Genomic DNA, 27,800 nt, shown 5'->3' with positions numbered 1-27,800 from the left:
GGGGACCAGGAGCCAATTTGCTCTCCAGAGAGCCCCATTGGCCACACCCCCCACAGCAAACACAAATACCCCTGTTTTCCTCCAAATTTTGTGCATATGTATGATAATTATCAGTTTATGGTTCATCTTTCCAAGAGGATGCCCCATTTGGTGTGTTACAAGCCAGCATTCTGCAGAAGCAAACTATAGATGTTCCCAGTAAATATAACCTTATATTAATTTTTTAGAAAGAGATGAGGGGATTTCAATCTAAAACTAAAGTATATTATTTGTTAAGGAAATAATCATAAAACACAGGAATAGCTTTGAGGTGCAAGAGCCAAGAAATCACTTTGGTACCTCTGTGATTCGCCCAACCACAATGTCACCAACTTCACCATTATACCTGCAAGCAGAATAAAACGGAGGGTACATTCAGGATAATCCCTTCACTTCTGTTTACGGTTATATTGCAGTACTAGCAGTTGTAAGTACACCTCAAACAGACAGTGAAATGAGATCAACGTTATATTCAAGAAAGCATTCCAGCATTTAAAATCTAAAATGTACTGTGTGCATCTCACATGCTTTTAAATGCATATATACACAAAACATTTGGGACTTCTGTGATACCGGCACCCTATTTTCAAAGCAGAGAAGGCCCACTCAAGAGGGCTATGTGGAGTATCTGAGAAGAACCCACAGCTAGAAACCTCTTGCCACAACTCACAGATAAAACGCTGAACATAAAAATGTTATCGCCGGCAAGTTGAATTCTGTCTTTTCAGGACTTAATTGTGACGAGGAAGTTTCTTCTCCACTACAATACTTGGAATGACATACAGGAATCAAATAGCACCTTTGAGACTAGCTGGAATAAAGCAATTTCTAGCATAAGCTTTCCTGGGCAGGAAAACAATGCCAAAAAACCTTACAACAGTCCAGCAGGCATAACTGTTTTGTGTTCACACTGAAGGATGGATGGATTAGAGCACAGAGGAAGGTCAGTGACATCCTTGGGACATGCGACTAACCCAGCCGCCCTGAAGGACCAGAAGCCACTCACCTAGTTTTCAGAGCTTTCACACAGACCAGTTTATTCACCCGCTCCACTACACCAGCCACAGACGCAATCAGCTTCTCCTCCGCCAGGTAGGTCCCATGGCCCCTGCCAAAGACAAACAAACAAACAAACCTAGTTGTTAGTTGACTTGTGGTGACCTTTAGGAGCCCTGTAGGCAGGAGGTGGGCAAAGGGCAGCCCTCCGGAGTTTACCTGACTGCAACTCCCAGCAGCCAGTGTTGAGGAATACTGGGGGGCCATAGTCCAAGAACATGTTAAATTCACTTAACAGTTCTGGGCACCATAATTCAAAAAGGGTGTGGAGAAACTGGAGCCATGTGTCCAAAGGAGTGTGACTAAAATGGTGAAGGGTCTGGAAACCATGAAGCCCTACGAGGAATGACTTAAGGAGCTGGGGATGTTTAGCCTGGAGAAGAGAAGGTCGAGAGGTGATATGAAAGCCCTGTTTAAATACTTGAAGGGATGTCATACTGAGAAGGGAGCAAGCTTGTTTTCTGCTGCTCCAGAGAACAGGACACGGAAGAATGGATGCAAGCTGCAGGAAAGGAGATTCCTCCTCAACATTAGGAGGAACTTCCTGACAGTAAGGGCTGTTCGACAGTGGAACCCACTCCCTTAATGGAGAATGAGTCTCCCTCCTTGGAGGTCTTTAAATAGAGTCTGGATGGCCATCTGTCAGGGATGCTTTGATTGAGAGTTCCTGCATGGCAGGGAATTGGACTGCATGGCCCTTCTAGTCTCTTCCAACTCTATGATCCTATGATTCTTGCTGCAGTCCAAGGGCCCTCTTCCCCCTCACCTCATGTATCCCGGGTCGGTGGTGATCGTGTCCCCCGGGGCCACTAGGTCCCGTTCCCCGTCCGCTGCTCCGGCCCCGCGGAGAAGGCTCTGTGCCGACCGCCTCCGACCCTCAGGAAGCCGAACCTCCACCGCAGCCGCAGCAGCCATCTTAGCTAAGGACGCAGAAAGGAACTCCTGGTCTGGAGGCCAAAGCGGAAGTGCGCGACCCTTATATCCGGCTACGCGGCCGCCATCTTAGGTGAGGGCACCGGGAAGCGTTCGTTGCCTGAGGGACCTGACAGCCGAGACGCTCGCTTCCGGTCGCCATCTTGGGTCAGGGCGCTAGAGGCCTCTGGGTCACGACGGAAGTTCCCGGCCTCAGAGTCTAAAAGGCGTGACCTTTGCTTCCGGCTGCGCGGCCGCCATCTTAAGTGAGGGCTCCAGGGGATTTCTTTGGGCCTGAGAGGCGCTTCGTGGACGCGGGCGCCCCCTCCTGGCTGGCACCGCTTTAACTGCCATGGCTCAAGGCTATGGAATTCTGGGAGTTGTAGTTTTTTTGTCATATCTTTAAACAGGGCTATCATATCGCCTCTAAACCTTCTCTTCTCCAGGCTAAACATCCCCAGCTCCCTCAGTCGTTCCTCATAGGGCTTCATGGTTTCCAGACCCTTCACCATTTTAGTCGCCCTCCTTTGGAAACATGGCTCCAGTTCCTCAACATCCTTTTTGAATTGTGATGCCCAGAAATGGACACAGTATTCCAGGTGGAGCCTGACCAAGGCAGAATAAAGTGGCACTATTACTTCCCTTGATGTAGACACTATACTTCTATTGATGCAGCCTAAGATCGCATTGGCCTTGTTAGCTGTTGCATCACACTGTTGGCTCATGTTCAACTTGGACTCCCAGATCCCTTTCACACGTAGTCTCATTCAGCCAGGTGACATGCTGCACGCATTATCACTTCCACCCATCGCTCTGACCACATCTCTCCTGTGTTGGCATTCCTTCACTGGCTCCCTCTCCCTTTCCGCATTCAGTATAAGCTCCTGCTGTCGACATTCAAAGCCCTCCATGGACTGGCCCCTCCTTACTTATCAGACCTTCTTTCTCCTCACCTTCCCACCAGGGCCCTCCGTTCTGGTAGTCAAGGGTTCCTGTTCCAGCCCAGGATTTCCTCTGCCTCATCCCGGATTCGCCCCTTTTCACTTGCTGCCCCTCACTCCTGGAACCTTCTTCCCCCACAAGCAAGAGCCATCACTTCTTTAACCAGCTTCAAAACGGAGTTGAAGACCATCCTGTTCCGAGAAGCCTTCCCAGGCATCGCATAATTGTCGCTTACCATCTGATGTTCTTTTAGTGCCTGTTTATCAAAGCATTTCCTGTATTGCTATGTACTGTATATGTATTATCCTACTTGAGAGTATGTATTTTCCCTGGAAGAAGATTAACCATCCATTATGAAGCCTCGCCCTCCCTCCAGTCCATCTGCCTTGGTCCAGGCCTCGGAGGTAGAGAGAAACTGCTGGACCTCTTACCCTTTCCCTCCACCACTCCCTTCTCCTTCTGTGTCTTGTCTTTTTAGATTGTAAGCCCGAGGGCAGGGAACCATCTAACTAAAAAGATTGCATGTACAGCGCTGTGTAAATTTACAGTGCTTCATAAATAAAGGTTAATAATAATAATAATAATAAATGTTGAGGAGGGAGCAAGCTTATTTTCTGCTGCTCCAGAGAACAGGACTTGGAACAATGGATGCAAGCTCCAGGAAAAGAGATTCCACCTCAACATTAGGAGGAACTTCCTGACAGTAAGGGCTGTTCAACAGTGGAACACACTCCTTCCTTGGAGAATGGTGGGGTCTCTCTCCTTGGAGGTTTTTAAACAGCTATAGTGATCCCCCTTTATATCCCAGCTTCTCTAAGTAAACCAGCTGACAAATTTATAACCGTATGGATAACAAATATGGTAATCAACACTATAAAAATACTAGGCTGGTATTCAATTTGGTAGCTACAAATCCTAGAGTTACAGATCTGTAACTGATCGAGGTTCAGTGAGAGTATGGAGTTCTACTGTTATCCTCCTTTAGAGCGTCTCCAGAGGAGGGCGCCCCAGATATGAAAAGCCTGGAAACCACCAGCAGCTTAGGAAGCTGGGGATGTTTAGCCTGGAGAAGAGATAGTTAAGGGGTGACATGATGGTCATGTTTAAATATTTGAAGGGATGTCATATTGAGGATAGAGCATGCTTGTTTTCTGAAGATACAGAGACTATGACATGGAGCAGTGGCTTCAAAGTTACAGGAAAAGAGATGCCACCAAGGGGCATCACTAGAATTGGCATCACTCAGTGCGGTAACTCATAGAATCATAGAGTTGGAAGAGACCACAAGGTCCATCCAATCCAACCCCATTCTGCCATGCAGGAACTCTCAATCAAATCATCCCTGACAGATGGCCATCTGTTTAAAGATCTCCAAGGAAGGAGACTCCACTACACTCCGAGGAAGGAGTGTGTTCCACTGTCAAACAGCCCTTCCTGTCAGGGAGTCCTTCCTCATAGGGCATGGTTTCCAGACCCTTCACCATTTTAGTCGCCCTCCTTTGGACATGCTCCAGTTTCTCAACTTCTATGGTGTCACCCCCTCCCATTGACCTCCTCCTCCTCCCATCCCAAACCACACAGAACCTTACTCATGTGCTAATGTGACTCATTAGTCGTAACTCCCATATATCACTGAATGCCATGGTAATAGTTCTGATAGAAAACAACTAGCACAGGTAAAATTATATTTTTAAATCACAATACCCTACGCATAGCCTAAATGTACTTACATATGCATAGTCGCATGTGCTTAAAGTGAAAACCTGGTAAAATGTGATAATTTTAAAGAAATTTTAAAATAGGGTATGTATTTAAACCTGATGCCTCTCTTTTCTCCTCCCACTGAGCCTCACCCCATTTGCTCCATCTCTTCAGCATTTTAAATAAATGCCATAGCTCACTTCTGCCCAATTTAAAAGGCAGATGTTTGAGGAGCAGTGGTGTCACTCCCTCTTAGAGTGTCACTTAGTGCAGTCCGCACACCCCTAGTGATTTTGTTGGCCCTCCTTTGGATACACTCCAATTTATTTAAGATTGGGGTGAGAAGTTGTGGGTCATTTCCAGCCCCTTTGACTGGCCCATCTGGGTCATTTCTCCTTTCCTTCTGGGCAAAGCTGCCGTTTCCCTTTGCTCCATGCAGAGAGAGGCACAGAGAAAGGAGAAATGCATTTGAGGATGTCAGGAAATGGAGTTGGGGGGGAGACGCTCAGAGGAAAGACACACACCCTGGCATCATCTGGAGCACAGGGAAGGACTCACAGGTGGCATCTCACCCAAGGGTGCAGACTGCCCTTTTTCAACTCAGTTTGCAGCAGCAACTGAAGTAAGTATGATCAGGACAGGAGAGAGAAACTAAGGGCCCATATAGACAGGCCAAAATAAAGCTGCTTCGGGTCTTTTTGGAGGTATGCTGCTTAAATGACACATGCATCGTAAGAGGCCAGAAGATGCGCCAAAGCTACACTCCAGGCCTTAGGACAAGAATGTGGCTTTGTCATGGCCTCTGGCCTCTTAGGATGCATGCATCATTTAAATAGCCTACCTTCAAAGAGACCCAAAGCAGCTTTATTTTGGCCCGTCTGTACGGGCCCAAAAGCAGCTGGGAAAGGGTGGCAGAGGAGTAATCTGGATTGTTCTTGCCTTATTGGGACTGTTGGAGGGCATGGTTTTAGGTACTGCTCCAGGGAAGCCCCAGCAACCTTAAACCAGCCTTGCCATCTGGCCTTCCTAGAAATGCTCTGTGCTTCTCAGGTCTCCACAGTTGCTTAGAGCTGGCCTTTTACTGTGATGGGCCCATTATGTGAAATACTCTTCCCCATAGTTCTTGTTCTCAGGTATATAACTGAAGATGCCTTCCTTGCCAAATCGGGACAGTTGGAGGACACAGGTTGGTTGCTTTAAGCCATCTCACAAGTCCATAGCAGATATTAGGCTTCCATTCAGGAATCTGCAGCTCAAGTCACAGCAGCTCATAAAATGGTGGAAATTTTGAAATACTCCTTTGCCTGAGAACAGACATCACCTTATTTCTTTGTCCATTAATTTGTGGGTCATTAGGGTATGTATTTTATTATTCCGAATACAAGAGCATGAGAGAGGTACAAAGAATGCTATATACACTGTGTCCATAATACAATCAAATATTATATAATATCAAAGTTCTGTAAATAGTGTTTTACGTGAAGTATTATTATTTACACAGTTAAAGTGACAATCATTTCCTGGAAGCCAAACACCATTTGTGACAACTCTATACATCTGATCCTTACGACAGGAATAGATATCATCATTATCAGCATAGGTATAGTACTATTTTCCATTTTTTACTCTTCTTTTAAAAAAGGTTTGCTTTTTACAAAAGACCCTTACTCTCTCCCTTATCGGATCCAGGCAATGGGCAATGGGAAGTCAGTTCGAACGCAATTCGAATTCACGTAAATTCACTGAACTAGCGAATTCACGTGAATGCGTTCTGGCCCCACTTTCTTTTCATTTGAAATTAAGAGAAATTCCTCCCGTGTGATAAACTCCCGCATTGCTCAGATAGACGGGTTATCTGACCTGGTCTACCAAAATTTCAAATCATCAGTCCATCCACAAACTGAGCAGCGCAGTTGCCCCAATATTGTAATGGCACCCCAACTTTTTTCAATGGCTAGCTTGTAGAGGTTCACCCAAGGACCTCAAACAGTATAAGTAAATGACATTATGTGTTTGTGTAGATGTCTTAAAGGTTTTAAATCTAGTTGCAAAATTATATATATATATATATATATATATATATATATATATATATATACCTCAAACCGAACAAGAGGGGCCCCTAGAGATGAGCAGCATTCCCTGCCTTCAGTGGGAGGAAGGGAGAAACCATCAAACTCCTTCATCATGGCCTATCTTCCAGCTGTCCCAATTAGTAAAGGTATAAAATTATCTCTTCTTGAGTTGCAAACACAGCCTAATGTATTCATGTCTTGGACACTGCAAAAATAAATTAGTTACAAAGATTAATTACTGGTAACCAGTTACTTCCCAGTCCCAGTCTGGCCATGGCAGAATCCTTTCAAGGAAACCAGTGAGCAGAGACAGATGTTCTGAACACAGAAATAAGGGAATGGTCAAAAGGATATCCCATGGAGCAAGGTGAATACCTCGTCCTTGGCAAAGACGGCTTCAAGAAATCAACCAGGGAACCTGGGACATGGATTTTCGAAGAGTTTTATAAAAGGGAGACTTGGGACTGTGATCAAAAGAAATCTGAGTTCTTGGAATATAGACCCATCTGTGCATCCCTTCATTCTAGTTTCTTCTATGGCTGTTTGGAGCAATTTCTTGCAACTTCACTAGCCATTTTACAAAGGGTTTAAATAAAACCTGGAGACATGATTTGTTGAAGTGATCTACAATTTGAAGGGCACATTTTTGCCTTTCTATTTCTTTTATATACTGCAAAAGGGTCATTTTTTTTCAGATGTTGTGTTTTCTTAGGTATAGAATACTCAGAGGTAGTTTTGCCAGTTCTTCCTCTGAATTATAGCCTGACAACATCTAGTATTTATTGGAGGTCTCCCATTCAGGTACTAACTAGGGCTGACCCTGCTTAGCTTCCAAGATCAGACTGAATCAGGTGCCTTTGGGGTATTTAGGATCTGCTAGACCATCTCTGTCTCTCTCTCTCTGTGTATCTATGTATGTGCCTTCAAGTTGCCTGTCAATTTATGGAGTGTTAGTTCATTGGTAAGCGGTATGGAAATGTACTTGCTATTGTTATTGCTTGCTATTAGAACACACATTGTGCATGATTCGATATCACACTATGCATGGCCAGCCCTCACAAGCAACCTCCAGTGACAGAATAGAATGTCTCCAGAGAAGGGCAACTAAATATGATCAAGTCTTATGAGGAATGATTTAGGGAGCTGGGTATGTTTAGCTTAAAGAAGAGAAGACTGAGTGTTGATGCAATAGCCATCTTTAAATACCAGATGTCATATAGAAGTGGGAGGAAGCTTGTTTCCTGCTGCGCTACAACCTAGAAAAATGAATCAATGATTCCAGTTACAAGAAAAGAGATTCCACCTTAACATTAAGAAGAACCTCTTGACTATAAGAGCTATTCAATAGTAGAATGAAATACCTCAGAGTGCAATGGGTTCTCTTGCTTTGGAGGTTTTTAAATAGAGGTTTTAAATAGAGGCCATCTGTCAGGGGTGCTTTGAGTGTATTCCTGCATGGCAGGAGGTTGGACTCAATGGTCCTTGAGGTCCCTTTCAGATCTATGATTCTGTAACGTGAAGCAAGTGGTGACATCAAGGTGTGCCATCATATCACTCAATTCATCATAACAGTGCAACAAGAACCAAGAGAAGAAAGTAATGCGCATGGTGGCATCCCAGTCACTGACTAAATCTCTTGTAAAATCAAGTTCTGTCTTTATTGTCTCTGCCAATGGGTCCTTCAGGACGAAGCCTTTTACCCTACAATCTTTCAGCCTCCTTATTCCTAGAATATTATGGCAGGACACAGACATTATCATTTTCATCTTGTCACCCTCCTGGGATATTCCCACTTCTTCTATCCCACCTTTTTTTTCTTTTCACAAAAAATGTGTCGCAAAGAGAAATATATCTTTCCAGCTCTCCAGAAGCCAGTGCCTCCCGACTGGCCCAGCCTAGAAATGTGAAGGCCCACAGAAAAATTAGGGGGGGAAAGCCTAATTCCCGAATCACACTAAAATAAAATATTCCATAATCAATTATGGAATATTTAATTTTAGCATGGTTCAGGCTAAACATTGACAAAAATGTTTTTTTCACTATTGTTTCCTGAGGCCTTCACATCTCTAGTCCAGCCAAAAGACTGGCATCTTGAAGCAACCATGCCCTCAGAACTGAGGAATTACCTCCCCAAATGTTGCTCCCTCTTGGCTGCTGCCCATTTCTCCCCTCTACTGTTTTGACCTGTTTCTGCCTGAGGAGGTTAACTTCATCCTCTTGGCTCTTTGCTAACATTTCTCTCTGCATTTTTTGGACTGACAGGCAGCAGAAATGGATGCCCTCTCAAGTCTTCTTTGCAGAGTTTGAGAAACTTTGGTTTTACACTACAATGCCAAGCATGCTGTCTGGGAGATTCTGGGAGGTGTAATCTCGCTGGGTCTCTAAAAGAGCTGGAATCATCGCAGCTGCAAATTAACACATTTTGGAGGGAAACTGACAGACTTTGGGGTTTTCTCTCCATGTGCGAAAAGTGAAGCCACAGTTGAACAACTCACTTCTCAGCCTAAACCAAAACAGCTCCTATGCTGCTTCTCTTTCCATCCCATAAATACAGTCCTGACGGGTTGGACCAAAGGTTCATCTAGCCCAGTGTTCTGCTTTCAATGGCAGCCAAATGCCCCCAGGAATCTCATGCCCAAAGCTTATGCCAACCGTTCTCAGCACAGGCAGCTTCCATTGCCCCGGCGGCCACTTGTGTTTTCACAGCACCATAGTGGGGATGTGATGGGCCAGAGAGGTGGGATGCGGCACGGGCAGGGCAGGCGAGTGTGCCTGCAGGGAGCCATTGGGGGGCCGATGCCGGGCACTCTTCTGATGCGCCCGGAGGCCAGCCAGCTGGGAATAGGCACTTTGGCAGACCTGGCACTTGTAGGGCCGCTCGCCGGTGTGGAGGCGGACGTGGTTGCGGAGGGTTGAGGACTGGCTGAAGCGGCGGTTGCAGAAGCGGCAGACAAAGGGCTTGTCCAGGGTGTGGATCCGCATGTGGGAGCGCAGGTTGCTGCGGGAGTTGAAGCCCCGGTGGCAGATGACGCAGCGCATGCGGCCAGTGGAACTAGCGCCTGCCTCGGCCACATGGAAATCCTCTGGGGGCAAAGGACAAGAGAAAAGGGAATGGTACTGTCAGCAGTGATTTGGGGAAATATATCCGCACACAGAAACACACACGCACACACACACACACACATTGAGCTACCATAATGTTGTCTTTCTTGAATTGTTTTTAAATTAAATTAACTATTTAATCCACTTTAGTGTATAGTTTTGAAACAGTTAATGGTTTAATTCGGTTTTAATGCTGACTTTAATTCTGATGTGTTTTTTAAAATGTGTAAGCCACCTTGAGTCTTACTCCTGGGGAAGATGCAAAATACAAATAAATCAATCAACAAGGATACAGGGTCCAGGTTAAAGAGAGTAACAGTACCACTCTATTATGGTCTGGTCAAGACTGACCAGGAATACTGTGGCAGTTCTGAGAACCACAGTTCAGAGGACAACCATGGTGCTATAAGGTTTGGAAACCAAGCCCAACTAGGAATATTTTAAGGAGAAGGTTATGTTTAGAAGAGAAGATTGAGTGGTGATATGATGAAGCAATCCTTAAATATCTGAAGAGATGTCATGTAGAACATGGATCCAAATTGTTCCCTGTTGCTCCAGAGACTAGAATGCATACCAGCGGATTCAAATGACAAGAAAAGAGATCCCAATTAAACACCAGTGGTCAATGGAACAAACTACCTTGGTAGACTCTCCTTTTTAAGATATCCTTAAACAGAAGCTGATGGGTTTCTTTCAGGAGTACTTAAGTTGTGGGTTCCTGCATGGTAGGGACTAGATGGCCCTTGTTGTCTTTTGCAGCTCTCTTATTCAGTGATACTATGATTTTGATGATTTTACCTATGATTTATGTTGAAGAGGGAGCAAGCTTGTTTTCTGCTGCTCAAGAGACTAGAACAAGAACCAATGGATTCAAGCCTTCGACTTTACCAATGGATTCAAATTACAAAAAAGAGAGAAGATTCCATCTTAATATTAGGATGAATGTTTTCACTATAAGAACTGTTCAGCGGTGGAATGGACTGCCTCAAAGGGATGGTGGATTCTGCATCTGAGGTCTTTAAATAAAAGTTGGATGGGCATCTCTCAGGACTGCTTTAGTTGTATATCCCTGCATAACAAGGGGATGGATTAGATGGCCCTTGTCTCAGAAGAAGTAAGAGGAGGAGTAGAAGGAAGGAAGGAAGGAAGGAAGGAGAAAAGGGGGACACGGGACAAAAAGAGAGATGTAGCTGTAAAGGACACATGCCTGTCTTTCTCCAAGACCACATTGGGACAGTGGGAGGCTATAATGAGTTCCTTTCTCTATATCATAAGATGGTCACCCAGCCTCCTCTCAGTAGTGGGAAATGGTCCTAGGAAAGAGTTCCCACCTCCCACAATGAATTTTCTCCTGACACCATCAAGGCCAAGCACCTCCTTACCATGCTTGTTCTTCTTCTGCTCCTCTTCAAGACCCAACACACCGGGGATGCCCAGGAAAGTGTTATGGGAGTTCCCATACCAAACCAGCAGCTCTTGATCTGGTGGGATCATCTGGAGGTGGAGAAGAAGGGAGAAAGGTGATACTCCCCTTCCATTTTCCATTACTCACTTCTCTACCCACTGGCAAGCACACGTAAACTGCAAATGGAATCCAAGTTGCAAATCTAATTCAGAAGGAGGGAGAGCAGAGGAGGAGGCAACACCCAAAGCATTGTCCAAAGGTCTGCGACTCAAAGCTACTTCAGAATAAAACCTAGAGCAGATTCACTGCTCTGCTGACACAGGAGCTACCAGGGCAGGTTAGGATCACTTCAGATGTGTCAAAAGGTTAATCAAAAGACACCATAGAAAATGGTGGGACTCTTGCCATCAGTGGCTCTTTCTCCTCTCCACTGAGCCTTTCATTCTGCAGAGTGATATATATATAGCAGTTATTTTTCATTTGGTGCATGGGGAGGAGGGAGTAAATAGCAAAATGTTTGCCGAAAGACATTCAAAACCTTCAGGGGGAAAAAAACACAGACATTTTCTCCACTTCTCTCTGAAGCAGCTCTTGCTAAAATCTTAACCATTATTTTCCCATTAGGAGGTGATACCTGAGATAAGAGAGATACCAGATAATAACAGTACTTAGCGGTCCTCTGAGATGGAGCCACAGCGAAGTGGGGTTGCGATTGCAGGGGAGGTTGGCTTTCTCAAAGGGACTGATTTCTGGCACAGACCACAATCCACAAGTGTGAGTCAACCATGCGTTTTGCTCATTTGTCCCAGATTTTAGCTCTCTCTCTCTCTTACACACACACACACACACACACACACACACCAAAGCTGAAAGCCTAAATTTGTCAAAATTGGTAACTTGATCCATTTCTGAAGGAACTGAGATGCCTTAGAATGAGACAGGTGTTAATTCATCAATCCCATCTTCTTTGGTATGGCCAAACCCTAGAAGAAGGAATTATTTTTTAGGACTAGAATACCCAGAAACTGTGACAGTCAGCTTGGCAGATATAGAGAGTAGGAGACAACAATTTAGTCAGCAAAGCTGGAAAAATACCTGGCTTTGGACTACAGCTTCCACAATCTCCCAGGCTTGGAGGATTGTGTGAATTGCAGTAAAATAAAAGGAACTTTGTAAGTTCTTTTGCTGTCCACTCCGACTGGTAATAGTCCCCTGGAATCTTTTAACAGCCGTTCTGCCCCAGCACAGCTGCTACGGATCCCATTAATGCCAGAAATTAAACCATTTTGCCACTCAGCCTTGATCCCATAATCTTTAAACAATGCTGTACATTGAATCAGGTCAGTGGCGTCCCTAGGGTTGGTGTCACCCAGTGCGGTGTCATGGTGTCAACCCATTCCACACCCACATCATTGAACTCCTCCCATCCGACACCATGCAGAATCCTTAGTATGGGCATGTTTTTTGTTTTGTACTAATATTACTCATAAATTGTAATTCCCACACACCACTGAATGTTATAGTTGAGACATAAAAAACTGGCGCAATTAAAACGATGCCTTTAAATTACAACATTGTACCAACGGAGTAAATGTCACCTGGTGCATTCTGCACCCCTTCACTCCCCAAGTGATGCCACTGACTCAGGTGATGGTTCCATTTATCTGCTTTCACTACCAGGTTGGTTCTGCCATTGGGATGAATGAAGGAAGAGCCTCTGCTGGACAGCCCTCCGCTTGCAGTCACTTGGTTGTTCTTAGCCAGCCATTCCCCTGTATAGGAAGTCAAAGCTGTCTCCCCAGGGTTACTAGAGCTTCTCCTTTTCCCAGACATGTCCTATATTTCAATTTCTGTCCTGGAGGAATTGTCCTCCATTTTGAGAATGATTAAGAAGCCCATTAAGTAACCCCATGTTTGCTGTTCCCTTTGGAGAAATGGCCTAACTTGGCAGCCTGTCCTTGCTGCAAATAGAGGGAGAGGATGGATTTCATTTGCAGCAACTGAAATAACTGGAGGATGAAGAGGGGATGTGGGAAGAGGAGAGAGAAACTGGAACATTCTCTTTATTCCTAGGAACAGCAGCAGACATGACTTGCGCCCAGAGCTCTGGATGCATTTGTTTCTCAGATGGGAAAGGGACAGAAAACATGTTAGGCAATGGGCAGCTTGAAGATACAATGCAAATGTTTTGAAAGGTTCCCCCCCCCCTTAATTTCAGCACAATGGACAAATGGGACAAATAATTTAAATTTAGATTAAGTGAAGGGTTTGTGGCTAGTAAAGTACAATTTTAAGTATTTGTCTTGCTCAGAGCTCTATAAGTATATTGCAAGGCGACAAGGCATTTTAACAAAGATATGTCCAGCAGAAAAATAAAGACATAATAAAATACAGTATATGTCACATAGCTGACACCTGGTCACTCTGTATCTCCCCGACAGACCAAATAGTCTCAGCGCTTTGTATTCCCCTGTGGAAGCAGCTGCACATTTTTAATTAAATCGGATGTAGAACATCAGCATCCGGTTCAAGTCTGTTGAAGTACAACCGGCACCATAGTGCATAGGGCAGGGGCTGAGAATTGTGCAGAGAATCATACTGATAAAGTCATAGAGATGCCAAGGGCATCTACTCCAACCTCTGCCATCCAGGAAGACACAATTACAGCATCCCTGAAAGGTGCTCAAACAGCTCTTACAGTCTAGAAGTTCTTCCTGTTGTGTTTAAATCGTACAATATTAGTTGGAATGGGCCACAAGGCCTATCTAGCTCAACTTGCGCCATGCAAGGATGAACAAGTAAAACCCTCCTAAAAGATATCCATCCAACTTCTCTTTCAAGACCAGTGGAATAGATTACCTCGCAGGATGGTGGACTCTTCATCTGGGAGAATCTATTCCACTGTCAAGCAGATCTTATAGTAAAGGTTTTTCCTAATGTTTCAGTGGAATTTCTTGTCTTGTAATTTGAATCCATTGGATGGAGAGGTATTGGGTTGCAAAGGAAGTGCCTTTGTTGTGATGCAAATAGATGCTAAATTTCATGGGCATTTGAGAATCTCCCAGTTGCCTCATGGCCAGAAGGAGGAGGTGCCAGCCTGCAAGATTTGCCCCTCCATACCATCTTAACTAAGAAGAGTAATGGCAAAATGAAGGCATATGACTAATATCTTCATTTTTTTCCTCCTGTTTGGTTTGTAACACATTGCCCAATGAAGAAGCCCATGGAGCTTTGAAAGCTTGCAACAAAATGTATATTATACATTTTGGCTGGCCAATAAATGTTTGGCGGATTTTTGATTGGATTTGCTATATGGCCAACATGGCTAGCCCTGAATGTTTTTTGAATCCATTGGCTTATCCTCTAGTGAGCCTATCTACTACAAGACATGCCTTCAGGTATTTACATAGCTATCATATTACCTCTCAGTCTTCTCCAAGATAAACAGCCCCAAATCCCTAAGTCAGTCCTCATAAGAGCCAATTTCCAGATCTTTTATCATCTTGATCACGTTCCAGCTTGTCATGTGCTTGAATGTGAGCTATGCATTTGGTTCTACGTTTCCTATCATGGTGTGTGTACACAACATTGCCATTCCATACAATGCATAGCATAATTAATGATCAATTCTGCACAGAAATTTGTATTGGACCAACCCTAATGGACCGTTTCAGACATCATCATTTAAATGCTTAATAGACATGGCTGATTTACCATCACCCCCAGTTTTCTATTCCAAATCATTTTATCAGTGCAGCAAACTAGTGGCCCTTTCACACTACGCAATTATAGTGCAACGATTCTACTTTATTCCACCTATGGACTCCTAGGGTTTGTAGCTTGGGAAAGTAGGTATTCAAACCTGAGTAGAAAAGGCTGACGAACAACTGCCTGTGGGCATGGAAAACATCTTAATTTCTTATGCCATTGAGTGGGAAACGTTAGCAGGTTGTCTTGCCATTGTGTTAGTAACTAATGCTAATGTTACAAACCTTGGGGATGGCAAGGGACGGGGGAAGCATATAATACTTTGTAAAACTAGTGATGACAAATCTCAGTTTTCTGCCTCCACAGATGTTGAGAGAACAATGGACCGGTTTTTCATCTTGTAGTTTCATGACACCCAGATATTGCCCCCATCCCTGTGATGGGAAACCACACCACTTTCCTACTAAAGCTGTACAGCATGGCTAGGAAACCAGGGGATTTTCTGGAAACCACACAGCTTCTCCTGCGAACAGTGCGGCTTTCCTTGCACAATGCTTCAGACAGCCTAGATTTCTTTTCCTGCCACATCACAATTGGGTTGCACAACATTCAAACTGTCAAAAGTTTCAAGCCGGTGGAGGTTCAAAAGCTTGTGACATGTGTTTTATGCGTTTTGATTGGTCCAATAAAAAAAAGGTATCGCTGTTTTGTAGATTTTTGAATGTTACTGTGCTTTGCTATATGGCCAACATGGCTATCCCTGGATATTTCTAAATGTTCAACGAGAGTTTTAAGTTACTACAATGCTAGTAAGTTTAGGAACTGAAGGGAAATTTCATTCTGTGGTAGAATTCTTATTCCCATACTTCCAATAATTACACTCCTGTATTCACTCATATTTCAAACGCCACAAATTGCTTAAGAGAGGATGGCACAATCTTCTTGAACTATAGTTTAATTAACAAACTATAGCAAAACAACTCATTGTGCTACATTAGCTTTGTCACATAGTCCTATTCTGCCCTCTTTGCCACAGGATATAACGCATTACAAATCACTTCATTACTTTAATTTGTTACTTTCACCCTAAGGTAGCCTGGTACCATTCGGTGTCCTAGCCAACATGACCCAGTGGCTGGTTGAGCTCAATGGCTGAGCTTAGAGGATTTGAACCCTGGTCTCCCAGAGCCCTAGTCCAACACTGAAACCCATTCCACCATTCCGGCACTTCCACTTCTTGGGAGTTTATCAGACAAGGGAAATGGGAAGTATAATCCAATGGCAATCCGAACGCAATCATGGGGTTTAATGTTATGGCGTGATAGACTACCACACACAATTTGGAGCAATGGGAAGTCAGTCCGAACACAATCATGGGGTTTAATGTTATGGCGTGATAGACTACCACACACAATTTGGAGCAATGGGAAGTCAGTCCGAACACAATCATGGGGTTTCACGTTATTGTGTGATAGACTCACATGCAATTTGGGGCAATGGCAAGCTATTTTCGGGCAATGGGAAGTCAGTCCGAATGCAGTCATGGGGTTTCACATTACTACGTGATAGACTACCAATTTGGGGCAATGGCAAGCTATTTTCGGACAACGGGAAGTCAGTTTGAACGCAATTCGAATTCATGTAAATTTGCTGAACTAGTGAATTCACACGAATCCATTCTGGCCCCACTTTCTTTTCATTCATTCATTCCTATGGTAAACTTCTTTTTCTTGTGGGCCTTTAAGTCATTCCTGACCTAGAGTGATCCAACTCCACAGTCGCCCTTCCAGGCTGCCCTACTTCCTGCACTTTCATGTGGGTTCATTGCCCTAGAAGTGAAAAGAAATTGCTTGCACTGGGGGACAGAAGACGCAGGCATGCCTTGTGTGAACAGAGGAGGTCTTCTTTAATTTAACTCTTGTTTAAATCCTCTTTTGCCGCGGTATCTCGGCTAGTGTGATAAAGCTCATAGAAATGTACTTGCTATTGCTATTGCAATAAAGTAGGATTTATCTACGTGGCTGGTTTAGTAGTGACCAATTTATTGGATGGGTCTACTCAAATTGGGACTAACCGATAGGATTCTAGCCATCGTCACTGATTTATTTTCCCTCTGTATCAGGTCCCTCACCATCAGCACAAGATCTTGAAAGCACCTGCCTGAAGAGGCTTCAGCATCACAAGGAAGCCACCTGCTCTGTTCTCCCTTTCTGCATCTGCTCCCTTTTCTCCTTTCCCCTTCTGCTCCGTACCTCAATGGCCTTGTAGAAGATGCTGTTGCCAATCTGAACCACCTCCAGGTTCTGCTCCTGTTCGTTCCTGGCACACTTGATGTAGGTCATCCAGCTCCGGTGGTCCTCCTGGCTGGCATCGATGAAGTAGCGGACAGTCCCATCCTCATTGAAGACCTGAGATTAAAAGACAACAGGTCTTTGCAGCCACATGCATCCATCTCTCAGGGAGGGGTTTCTAGTTCAAGGGAAGGCCAAAGGATGCCTGTTAAGAAAGCAGTGCTGAAGGAAAGGTACCCTAACCAAGTGAAATTCTGGAAGCTAAAAGGTTAGTAAGGTCGTATGGATCTTATTGGGGGGGGGGGATCTGGCTGTGTCCCTGTAGCCAGACATCAAATGGTGACAGCAGCCCTGAGACCCACTGAGGTCCTTTGGAGATCTCAGTCCTGGTGCCATCACTTCTAGTGTGGCTACAGGGACATAGCCGGACATGTCGATCCGGCTGCCCTACCAGGCACAGGAAGGCTGTCTGGGGTCAGGACTTCAGGATCTGTACAGTGAGTCTGGGGGAAGGGGCCATAGGCATCTTAGAGGAAGGAAAGACATACCAACCTTGGCAGTGTCAAAAAAGGGACATGTGCAGGGATAAGGGAAACTGGTTAACAGAATGCCCAGCCAAACATGTCATGGTGCAGTTAAAATGTTCAGGTAAGAAGGAAAGAAAATGGAACTTTAAATGGTGACGGGTCTGGAAACCATGTCCTATGAGGAATGACTTTAGGTTGCTGGGGATGTTAACCTGGGGAAGAGAAGGTTAGGAGTGATATGAAGCCCTGTTTAAATATTTGAAGGGGTGTCATATTGAGGAGGGAGCAAGCTTGTTTTCTGCTGCTCCAGAGAACAGGATCCAATGGAGCAATGGATGCAAGCCCAGGAAAAGAGATTCTGCTTCAACATTAGGAGGAACTTCCTGGCAGTAAGGGCTGTTTGACAGTGGAAACCCACTTCTTCCTCGGAGAGTATGGAGTCTCCTTCCTTGGAGGTCTAAAGCAGAGGCTGGGGGGCCATCGCCAATGGGGAGCTGGTGATGGAGATTTTCCTGCATGGCAGAAGAAGGGGGCTGGACTGGATCAGGGCCCTTCTGGGGTCTCTTCCAGCTCTAGGAGTCTATGATTCTAAAATACTATAAACAGCACAATACGATAAGATGCAAACTATACTGTATTAGCGCTATGAGACCCTCCATCTTGCAAGCCTGCTTAAGAGGAAGAGGCCGTGCACCATGGACAATCCTAGCAGTGTGTGTGGTGGTGTGGTGTTGTGTGATGTGCCTCTGGAGCATCAGGTGCTAGTCTTCCCCATCTGAGGTGCACTTCTGCCCTCACCTCCCACATGAGGTTGTTGTTTTTGCAGAGGTCGACATGTTCGGGGGAGATGATGCGTCCGGTGAAGGGTCCCATCTCAGTGCCAGCTTTGATCCAGGTTTTGGAGAAGATGCCCAGCCCTCGCCGGGGATGGAGCTCTGGGCGATGATGACCTCCGACGGCAGCACTAGGCGGGAGAGCTTCTGGACCTCTGCATGGGAAAGAGAGAGGGAAAAGGAGGTGAATAGAGAAAGCATGAATGGAGAAGAGGGATTGGGCCAAACTCCGACTCCCAGAAGCCATAGCCTTGAGCCGGCGGCTCAAGCGGTGTCCAACCGGGTTATTTTCTGCCTGTGTGGACGCGGCCAATTTCCAACTCTGACTTTTGTTGCCCCTCATGTTTTGGAAGCGTCCTCGGAGGAGCTTCCTTTGGCTCTTCCAGCTCGGGCCACTTTGGGGGAAGAAGGGCTGGGAAAGGCCGAGGAGGAGGCCAGATCCCGCGGAGAAAAGGCCCTGGCCACAGCCGCCGCCTTTCAGGGCTCGGAAGGGAGTGGCTCATTCCAAATTCATTAGCGTTCGTCGTCGGGGAAGGAGGCTCTCTTTCTTTCTTCTCTTTCTCTCGCCTAAGCAGCGGAGCCCTTGGCCTCCGAAACTTGTTCTAAAAGGCGGAGGAATGTCGCCGGACAAAATGCGGGAGATTAGCTGCTTGACATCCGCTGAAAGCGCCGAAAGGAGGCCTTCATGGTCCATTAAGGAGAGGAACATAATCTTTCTCTTTAGGATGAAGGAGGCGGGAAAGAAGGAAAGAAAGAAAGAGAGAGAGAGAAGGAGGGAGGGAGGAGCCCAAGACCAGCCAGGAGGGAAAGGGAAGGGACCCCCCCCCCAAAAAAAAAGAGAAAGAGGAGGCCGAGAAGGACCCCTCCCCACTCCTTTGGCGGCTTTTAAAGTGTCCTAAGACCCCTTGAAGGGGGCCCTTTCCACAACGCCCCCTCTCCCCCCCCCATTGACAGCCCTCTCCCTCGGTCTCTCCAGGGCAGCCCCCTCCCTTCAAGGCCCTGAGAGGCTTCCCAGAAGGAGGAAAGGAAGAAAGGGGAAACAAGGAGGGGAGGGGAGAGGAAGGGAAAGGAGGAAACAAGGAAGGAAGAAAGAAAGGAGGAGGAGAAGAAGGAAAGAAAAAGAGGAAAGAAGGAAGGAAAAAAGGAAACAAGAAGAAAAAGGAGGAAGGAAGCAAGCAGAAGAAGAAGGAAGGAAAGAAGGAGGAAGCAAGGAAGGAACAAGGAAAGAGAAGGAAGAAGTAAAGAAGAAAGAAGGAAGGAAGCAAGAAAGAAGAAAGGAAGAAGGAGAAGGAAGAAGGAAGGAAGGAAGGGACCGTCAGAGTCCGAAAAGGGAATTGGGGAAGGAAGAGAGACCCCCCTCAGCAAACCTGAAGAAACGGGGGGGGCTGAGAGGAGAAGATGTTAGTCCCAGGGTTTGGGGGGCTGTTCTCCTCCCAGGGAGAAGAGAGGGGGCTTCTTCTTCCCCCGAAACACCCCCCCCCCGTGATTCCCTTTGGGAGCTCTTCTGGGCTGCCATTGTGGACCTTCCGTGGCTCAATGTGGTGGCATTAATGCGTGGAGCCACGGGAGTTTCAAAACCGCGTGCAAAGTGGATTATTTCTGCCCTGTGGACGACGCAGCTCCCGAGTCGTGTCTTTCGTCTTTCTTTGCCAGAATTCCGGCATCCTCTGCTGGAGAAGTGCATCCGCACTGGAGGACTAATTCGAGTCCAAGCGCTTTAGCTGCCAGGCTCTGGTTGTGGAGTTCTGAGCTCCGCTGTGCTCCCTCAACAATCCAGAATTCCATAGCCGGGAGCCCTGGCAGCTGTAGACTCGGCTTAGTTCTCCTGTGCGATGCAGCCTCGGACGGCGATCTAGAAAGAGAGCTTTCCCGGCGCCTGGAGGTCAGGCTTCGGCAATCCTTTCCGATCTAGGGCGACCCACTGGATCCCGCTGGGCAAGAGGAGAAAGGAGGAAGGAAGGAAAGACTGAGGGGGAATGAAAGACAGAAAGAAAAAAAGAAGCTGAGAAGGAAAGAAAAGGAGGGGAAAAAGGAAACAAGGAATGAGTCACACTCTCTCACCTCAGAGAAAGTCAACAAGGCAACGCCTCTGAAGATCCTAGGGTCGCCTTAAGGTCTTAAGAAGACTTTATTCCCGACGTTTGGCATCTGGCATCTTCCAAGAAGGCATTCATTCAGAAAGCTCCGCCTGGGCCCCACAACAAACTCCAACTCCCAGAATCCATACCAAAGAGAGACAACAAGATGGCTCCAAAGCGGGTTATTTCTGTTGCTGAATCCTTCCCTGAAGATGCCAGATGCCAAACGTCCGGGATAGACTCTTCCAACAGGAAGAAACGCTTCTAGACCCATCCAAACCCCAATGAGGCTGAGAGAGTGTGGCTTCCTGCAGGTCGGGGTCCCCCTCTGATCCACCCTTTTGGCCCCGTTACCCTCCGGAGAAGGACTGGGCGAGGACCTCGGCGGTGAAGGCGGTCTTAGGGTTGCCCAGGGGCAGCGGCGGCGGCGGCGGCAGCGGGGCTGCCAGCTCTGTCCGCCCGTCGAGGCCCGGTTCCTGCAGCTCCTGCTCTGGCGCCGGGCGCCTCTCCTCGAAGAGCTGCTCCCCAAGGAGTTCCTCCATCGGCCGTAGAGGAAGCTGTGGAGGATGTCGGAGGTGATGACTTCGGCCAGGAGAGCCCGCCGGCGCCTTCAGGGCCCCCTTCAGCACCAGCGCCTCCGCCGGCAGCACCGAGCCCACCTGCGGCCGAGAGGGAGTCCGCCCGGAGACGCTCCCAGGCCCCTATTTATGGCCTCCTCCCGACAGCGACCCCCTCCGCCTCCCCTCCTCCTCCTCCCCGACGGAGCTGCGCCAAGAGGGGCTGGCTGGCCCCAGGAGCCCCCTCTTCAAGAGAGAGAGAGAGGAAGGAGGAGGAGGGACCCCAAAGCCCTCCCTCTCCCCCTCCCTCCCTCTCTTCTCGTCGGGGCTTTTCCCATCCTTCCCGGCCGCCCTTCTTCCTTCCCTCGCTCCCTTCCCGACCCTCCCTCGGGGCTCCCCAGGAGGGACCAGCACCCAGCCTTCCTTCCCAAGTCCCCTTCCCTCCCCGTCGGGCCCGCCAAGCCAACAGCCAAGCCAAGGCAGCATCTCGGGGCCGAGGGGACCTCCTGCCGGTTTGGGGGGCTCCATTGGGGGGGGACCCTCGGCCTTTCTGCAGTTTATCCATCTCCCCCCCTCCCTCCGCTCTCTCTGCCCGAAGATCGCGGGAGGGAAAGGCACCGCGGGGCTCCCTCCGGCAAAATATTTGCTCGCCTTCCTCCTTCTTTCTCTCCTCCCTCGCAGTCTTTCTTTTCCTCTTCCTTTCTTGTTTCTTCTTCCTCCCCTCTTCCTTTCGTTCCCCTCTTTCCTTCCTCTTCTTCTTTTCCTCTTTCGGTCCCTCGCAGCCTTTTCCTTTCTTTTTCTTTTTCTTTCCCACTTTCTTTCTTCCACACACTTTCCTTCCCTCTTCTTCCTCTTCCCTCTTTCTTTCCCTGAAGCCTTCCTTCCATTATTTCCTTCGTTCCCTCGTTCTTTTTTCCCTTGCAGCGTTCCTGTTTCTCTTTCTCTCTCTCTCTCCTTTCCTCTTTTTCTTCTTTCTTCCTTTTCCCCGCATCCTTCCTTCTTTTCTTTTTCTTTTCCTTCTTTCCTTTCCCTTTCTTCTTCCCTCACAATCCTCTTCCCCTTCCTTCCTTCTTCCTTCCTTCCCTTTCCTTTCCTTCTTTCAATCTTCTTTCCCTCGCAGACTTTGCTCTTTTCTTTCTTATTTTCTTATTTCCTTCCTTCCTTCCTTCTTTCAATCTTTCTTTCTTTCCCTCCTCACCTTTCCTTCCTCTTCTTCCTTTCTTTCTTTCTTTTCTTTCTTTCTTTCTTTCTTTCTTTCCCTCTCACCCTTTCCTTTCCTACCTTCTTTCTTCCTCTCATTCTTTTTTCCCCTCGCATCCTTCCCTCCTTCTTTCTGCCCTGGCGTCTTCCTTTCCCTTTCCCACTCTTCCAGCGTCTTCCTCTTCTCCCCCTCTCTTTTCCCTTTTCCCTTTCTCTTTCATCCCCTGCTTTTTACCCAGAAAAAGGAAAGGCCGGGTGGGTTGAAAGTCAGAAGGGCCTGGGACCCATCTGGAGGCTCCGGGGAGAGCCCTGTCCGGCGGATCGGAGCCCGGGGCGAGAGAGGGGGAAAGGGCTTCCATCGCCCTTCCACGGCCAGGAGCGCTGCTGCCGGACGAGCTCGGCTCTCCGCCCCTGAACTCCCTCCCGTCCAGGCCCCCGAACCCACCCCGCCATCGGAACCGAACCAAACCAGACCAAAGCCACCCTTTCCGGAGCCCGTGAGGGGTTTTTTTTTTGGGGGGGGTGAGAACATGTCAAAAGGGGGAGCTTTGGGGTTTGGTTCGGAAGCATCGCCAAATGATCGGAAAGGGATTCAAAGATCTTCTCTTTGGAAAAGAAAGAGGAGCGGAGCCGCCTTCTCCTCCGATCTTAAGAAGGATCACCTGTAATTCCTCTTCTCGAAATCATTTTCTCTTGCTAAATTCGGAGCGGATCCGGATTGCAGAGGGAAACGGAAACCGCATAGATATAGATATAGATTGGCCCTTGAAATTCCACGCCGAATGTGAAAAAACATATTGTTCTCGTTGTCATTATCATTGTTATCCTTATCTTTATTATTATCCTATTTCCTGCTGCCAACTTCTTCCTTCCAATGGCTCTCCAGGGGCCGCAAGATCTCTCAAGAGCATCCCGTTAGTTGCTCCCAGCTAAACTAGAGGAGACCCATTGGACCCACTGGGCAAGGGCCAGCTAAACCCCGTGGATCGAGCGCTTTCGGAAGAGCCCGACACGTGTCAAGCCGCCGGGTGAAGGCTCATCTTGCGTCCATCTCAGGCTTCGTCCCTTTTTGGCTCCCAACTATGATATCCCCCCGTTTGGTTTCGCTTGTCAAAATGCGGATGACGGATTTGACAGCTCATCCGCCCCATCTTTTTGGAAGGAAAGATCAAACCAACTTTTAACGGGAGAAAGGAAGAGAAAAAGCGGTGGCTTTGCCAAAGAAATGGGCATAAAAGGTCTGCTTTTGAAATCTTATCGGATTTCGACGGAGGGAAGGTTAGGGCAGGTATTGGTTTTAATTCGTATTATTAACGGGGAATCAGAGAAGAACTAACCCTCTCTCCTTGGTCCTGTTTTAAGCTATTCTTCTCCAGCTTATTCGTGGCAACCAAATGCAGGTGAGAGCCATCAGGTGACAAAAACGATCGCAACCTTTTAAAACTTCCACAGTAGACGCAGGTTTAACTTGGCTCAAGGCTCTGGCATTCTGGGAACTGGAGTTGGTTGTGGCTTCAGAATGCCATAGCCTTGAGCCAAGGCAGTTAAACCCGTGTCAAACCGGAGGGATTCCTACCCAAACAGATCAAAACGAAAGGGTCTCTTTACAAAAAGAGACAAGCCTCGGAGCTCCTCCGGCGAAGAGGCTGGAAATGAGAGAGAAGCGGGGCATTCGGAGGTCTCTTCTGAACGGAGAACATCTGGACCAAATGCCAGCTTCTGACTAACATCGTCCTATATATTGATTTGGTTTGATTTTGTCCTGATTTTTTGGTCCCTTGAAGGCATCGCTGTCTTGGAGGGGTTTGGGAGACCCTTTGCTCCGAAGCCAAGGCGGTTCCAGAGAGGGAAGAGCGACACGCGTGTCGGGATCGTCTGAAGGGCTTCTCTAGGAAACCCGTGTAGAGGGGGCCATCCGAGGGGAAGCCTTCCCTAGCGCCGGGGGTCTGTTCAGGCTCCGAAGAGACGAAACTCCGGCCTCCTTTCCCAAACAACCTGCCTCTCCCTTTCTGCTCAATTTCGGATGCTAAGGCTACGATCCGGACTGCGGACTTGATCCGGCTTGACGCCGCTTGAAGGCAGTGTCGTGGAACTGTGGGACTCGCCATGGGTTGTGGCTCCAGAGCAGAGCCGGGCAGGTCAAGTGGTGCCAAACCGGGTTCTTTCTGCAGTGTGGACGCGGCTTCAAAGGTTCCTAGGGTCCCTGGCTCTCCTTTGGCTTTGGCCGGTCTTCTTTTAATGTGTTATTTAGGGAGGAAGAGGAGGAGGATGCCGTGATGGAGGGGTCTCAAAGCAATGGGACTGAGGCAGCAGCCACACTGGAGACATAACCCGGTTTGGCCCCGCTTTAACGCTTTTCTGGCTCAAGGCTACGGCATTCTGGGAGTTGCAGGGCCTTCAGAGCAGTGGCCTCCCTAGAGTTGGTGTCACCCCTTTGGCACTGACCTCCTCCCATTTCACACCACGTTTGTCCTCGCAAATCCTAATTCCTCCTATAGCACTGAATGCAATGCTGCTAGTTCCGACATGGACAACCTGCAACATCAAAAGCATACCTTCACACATTAGAATATCACATGCGCAACCGAAATGCATTCACATATACACAGTCAGGGTTAAAACGTGTTGCTGTTAAAGAAAACGGAAAAAGAGTTTAAAATTTCAAACATTTCGATTTTTTAAAAATTTGAAATTTTGAAATTTTGATTTTTTTAAAAATTAAAATTTTGAAATTGTAATTTTTTAAAAATCCTGGGGCCACTGCTTTCTCATTCCCTGAACATCCCCCACGAACATCATTTCTTAAAGCATTTGAACGGGAATCAGGGGAATGCCGCAGCCTCTTTCTGCCCAAATGTAGGTGTTTGAGGGACAGTGGGGTCACCCCCCTTTAGGATGTCACTCCCCCCAGTGAAGCTACTGCTTCAGAGAACCCAAAAGGGGTGGGTCGTTCTTTGCAGTCCCAGTTGGGAAGCCCAAGACACCCCTTGGCTTGGAAACTGCGCAGGTTTGTCAATGATCAACCAGAGGCAGCGTGGCGTAGTGGTTTCAGTGCTGGACAAGGACTTTGGGCAGATCACACTCTCTCAGCTTCAGGGGAAGGCAATGCCAAGCCTCCTCTGAGCCAATCTTGCCCGACAATAGCTTCGCCTGAAGGTCTCCGTAAGTCGGAAAGGACAACGAGGTCCGGGGTCCCTGACCATTGGGAGCCACAGCCTCTCAGGGGTGTCCCTGCCTCTGGTCCTCCGTTGTTTGGGTTGGGAAGGAAAGGGGAAAAGAGGACTTCATTCTCTGCAATCCGGAAAGAGCACGGGTTTTCATGTTTAAATATGATCCATCTTTGTCGGGTTTAAATCTTGAGGAGGGAGCAAGCTTGCTTTCTGCTGCTCCAGAGAAAAAGCACCCGGAGCAATGGATTCAATCGACAGGAAAAGAGATTCCAGCTCAACGTTAGGAAGAACTTCCTGAGAGTAAGAGCTGTTCGACAGTGGAAAGGTTTGGATCTGAAGGAGTAGGATTTGGGGCTGACCCGCTGCTTCTTTTGGAGTTGCACAAGGCAAGGTCCTTTCTCTTTTGGCCGATTTTCTTGCCAACTGGCAGAAAGTGGCACATTTCAATGTGCCCTGACCATAGAAACACTTTGGGGCTGGAACCAAATGAGTGCCATCTCACTGAAGAGGTGAACGTGTATAATTTGGATTGACCCGGCACTTGTTGTGGGACACACAAAAAACAGTTCCTTATTCTCCTCATTGGAAGACGTTGACACATTGTGCCCCAGACGAAGGAACATCTTTGAGACTGCAATGTGTGCCTTTTCAGACCTCCAGGTTGTACGATCTTGGGGTGAGCCTCTGCTTGTTTTGGGGGGTAGACCCCAAAACCTGGGTCTCCCAAATCCTCACTTCAGTTTTCTCTCCACACTTTCTCTTATCTTCATCCCAACTCTCTTGAACTTTCTTACACCCTCTTTACTGACATTCTTTACCTTTCATATCATCTTCTCTTCTTCCAAACTCATACCTTCCATACAACCAACTCAAACCTTCAACCACAACTCCCATCATCCTAACTTCCTACTCAACTGTCGACAGTCCTTGTTTTTCCCCTTCCGATCTACCTGGATTTCCATCAGATTCTTTCTTATATAACTTGCTTTTATATCATCGTATTAACCTTCCAAAGTGTAAGTGGCCCCTGTTGTCCTCCAACTCCCATCATCCCTAGTCAGGTCAGGAAAGCCTGGACTGGTAAATAGGACAGGGAATGGACCTTATATTCGGAGCCTGGAAGAAGCAACCCTAGAAGTCTTTAAGCAGAAGCTGGATGGCCATCTGTCAGGGATGCTTTGATGGAGAGTTCCTGCATGGCAGAATGGGGTTCAACTGGATCAGGGCCCTTTTTGGGGTCTCTTCCAACTCTATGATTCTATGAGATCATCCTATCATCCTGACAGGAGTCTTCATCCTTTCATTAATCCCATAGCATTTGCAAAGAAGTGACTAAGAGCAACAGAAGAGTTAGTTTTATGAGGTACCAGCACTCTTAGGCAGAGAAGGCTGAAGGCCTTGCAAAACTACACATCCCAGGATTCCATAGGATGGAGTTACAGCACTTAAGGTGGTATCAGACTGCATTGTATCTACAGTGTGGATGGACCAATTCAAGCTTTCTTAGTGGCTGCTCCCACTGGCTCTAAATACATCTCTATGGCCAAAAAAGCTGTTTCAGATCACTTTAAATGATGCCTGTGTCCTAAGAGGCCAGAAGCTGAATCAAAGCCGCACTCAAGTCCTTAGGCCTGGAGCGTGGAAGATGGAAAGATGGAAGGAAAGAAGCAAAGAAGGAAGGAAGTTAGGAAAGAAAGAAGGATGGATGGATGGAAGAAGGGAGAGAGGAAGGAAGAAGGAAGGAAGGAAGGAAGGAAGGAAGGAGAGAGGAAGGAAGGAAGGATAGAAGATGGAAGGAAAGAAGCAAAGAAGGAAGGAAGTTAGGAAAGAAAGAAGGAAAGAAGGAAGGATGGATGGAAGAAGGGAGAGAGGAAGGAAGAGAAGGAAGGAAGAAGGAAGGAAGAGTTGAGCCCCTTAGAGCTGCTTTGAGAGAGGGAGGAAGGGAATCCTGAGCCCCCTCTTTTTCCTTCCTTCCTTCCTTCCCTCCCTCCCTCCCTCCCTCCCCTGGGAGCCTGAATCGGGGCCAGGAGGAGGCGGAGGGCGCTGGCTTCGTGGCTCTTGCGGCGCCGGGTCCCTTTTTGCCCCCGGGGGGTGGGGGGGGGGGCAAGAGGGGAGCCCCTTTGGTCCGGGGAAGGAGGGCCTCCTCCGGGGATCAAGCCTCGCCGGGGGCCCAGCAGCGAACACCAGCCCCAGAGCCCCCGCTC

The 27,800-nt window shown here is 47.3% G+C and overlaps 2 protein-coding genes across 2 annotated transcripts in view; both read right to left on the bottom strand.

Moving 5' to 3' along the window:
* The window catches only part of EXOSC2 (exosome component 2), a 17,204-nt gene extending 7,802 nt beyond the window's left edge, over positions 1-9,402 (bottom strand). The window contains exons 1-4 of the mRNA XM_042478744.1: positions 9,378-9,402; positions 1,862-2,096; positions 1,046-1,147; positions 340-385 (exon numbers count right to left, since the gene is read on the bottom strand). Of these exons, the coding sequence (XP_042334678.1) occupies positions 340-385; positions 1,046-1,147; positions 1,862-2,096; positions 9,378-9,402 (408 nt within the window). The remainder of the gene's footprint in view (positions 1-339; positions 386-1,045; positions 1,148-1,861; positions 2,097-9,377) is intronic.
* Positions 9,193-24,534, bottom strand: PRDM12 (PR/SET domain 12). Its single transcript, XM_042478726.1, is given in 10 exon segments — positions 9,193-9,808; positions 11,210-11,321; positions 17,193-17,348; positions 18,557-18,672; positions 18,675-18,746; positions 21,007-21,201; positions 21,204-21,261; positions 21,263-21,328; positions 22,662-22,910; positions 24,241-24,534. Coding segments are annotated over 10 exon segments (1,701 nt in total). The 3' UTR covers positions 9,193-9,425.
* Between the last annotated feature and the right edge of the window lie 3,266 nt (positions 24,535-27,800).

Source organism: Sceloporus undulatus, chromosome 7, assembly GCF_019175285.1.
Source record: "Sceloporus undulatus isolate JIND9_A2432 ecotype Alabama chromosome 7, SceUnd_v1.1, whole genome shotgun sequence".
Lineage (NCBI taxonomy): Eukaryota > Metazoa > Chordata > Lepidosauria > Squamata > Phrynosomatidae > Sceloporus > Sceloporus undulatus.
The sequence above is the reverse complement of the archived record's forward strand: the minus strand, read 5'-3'. Positions and strand labels throughout refer to the sequence as shown.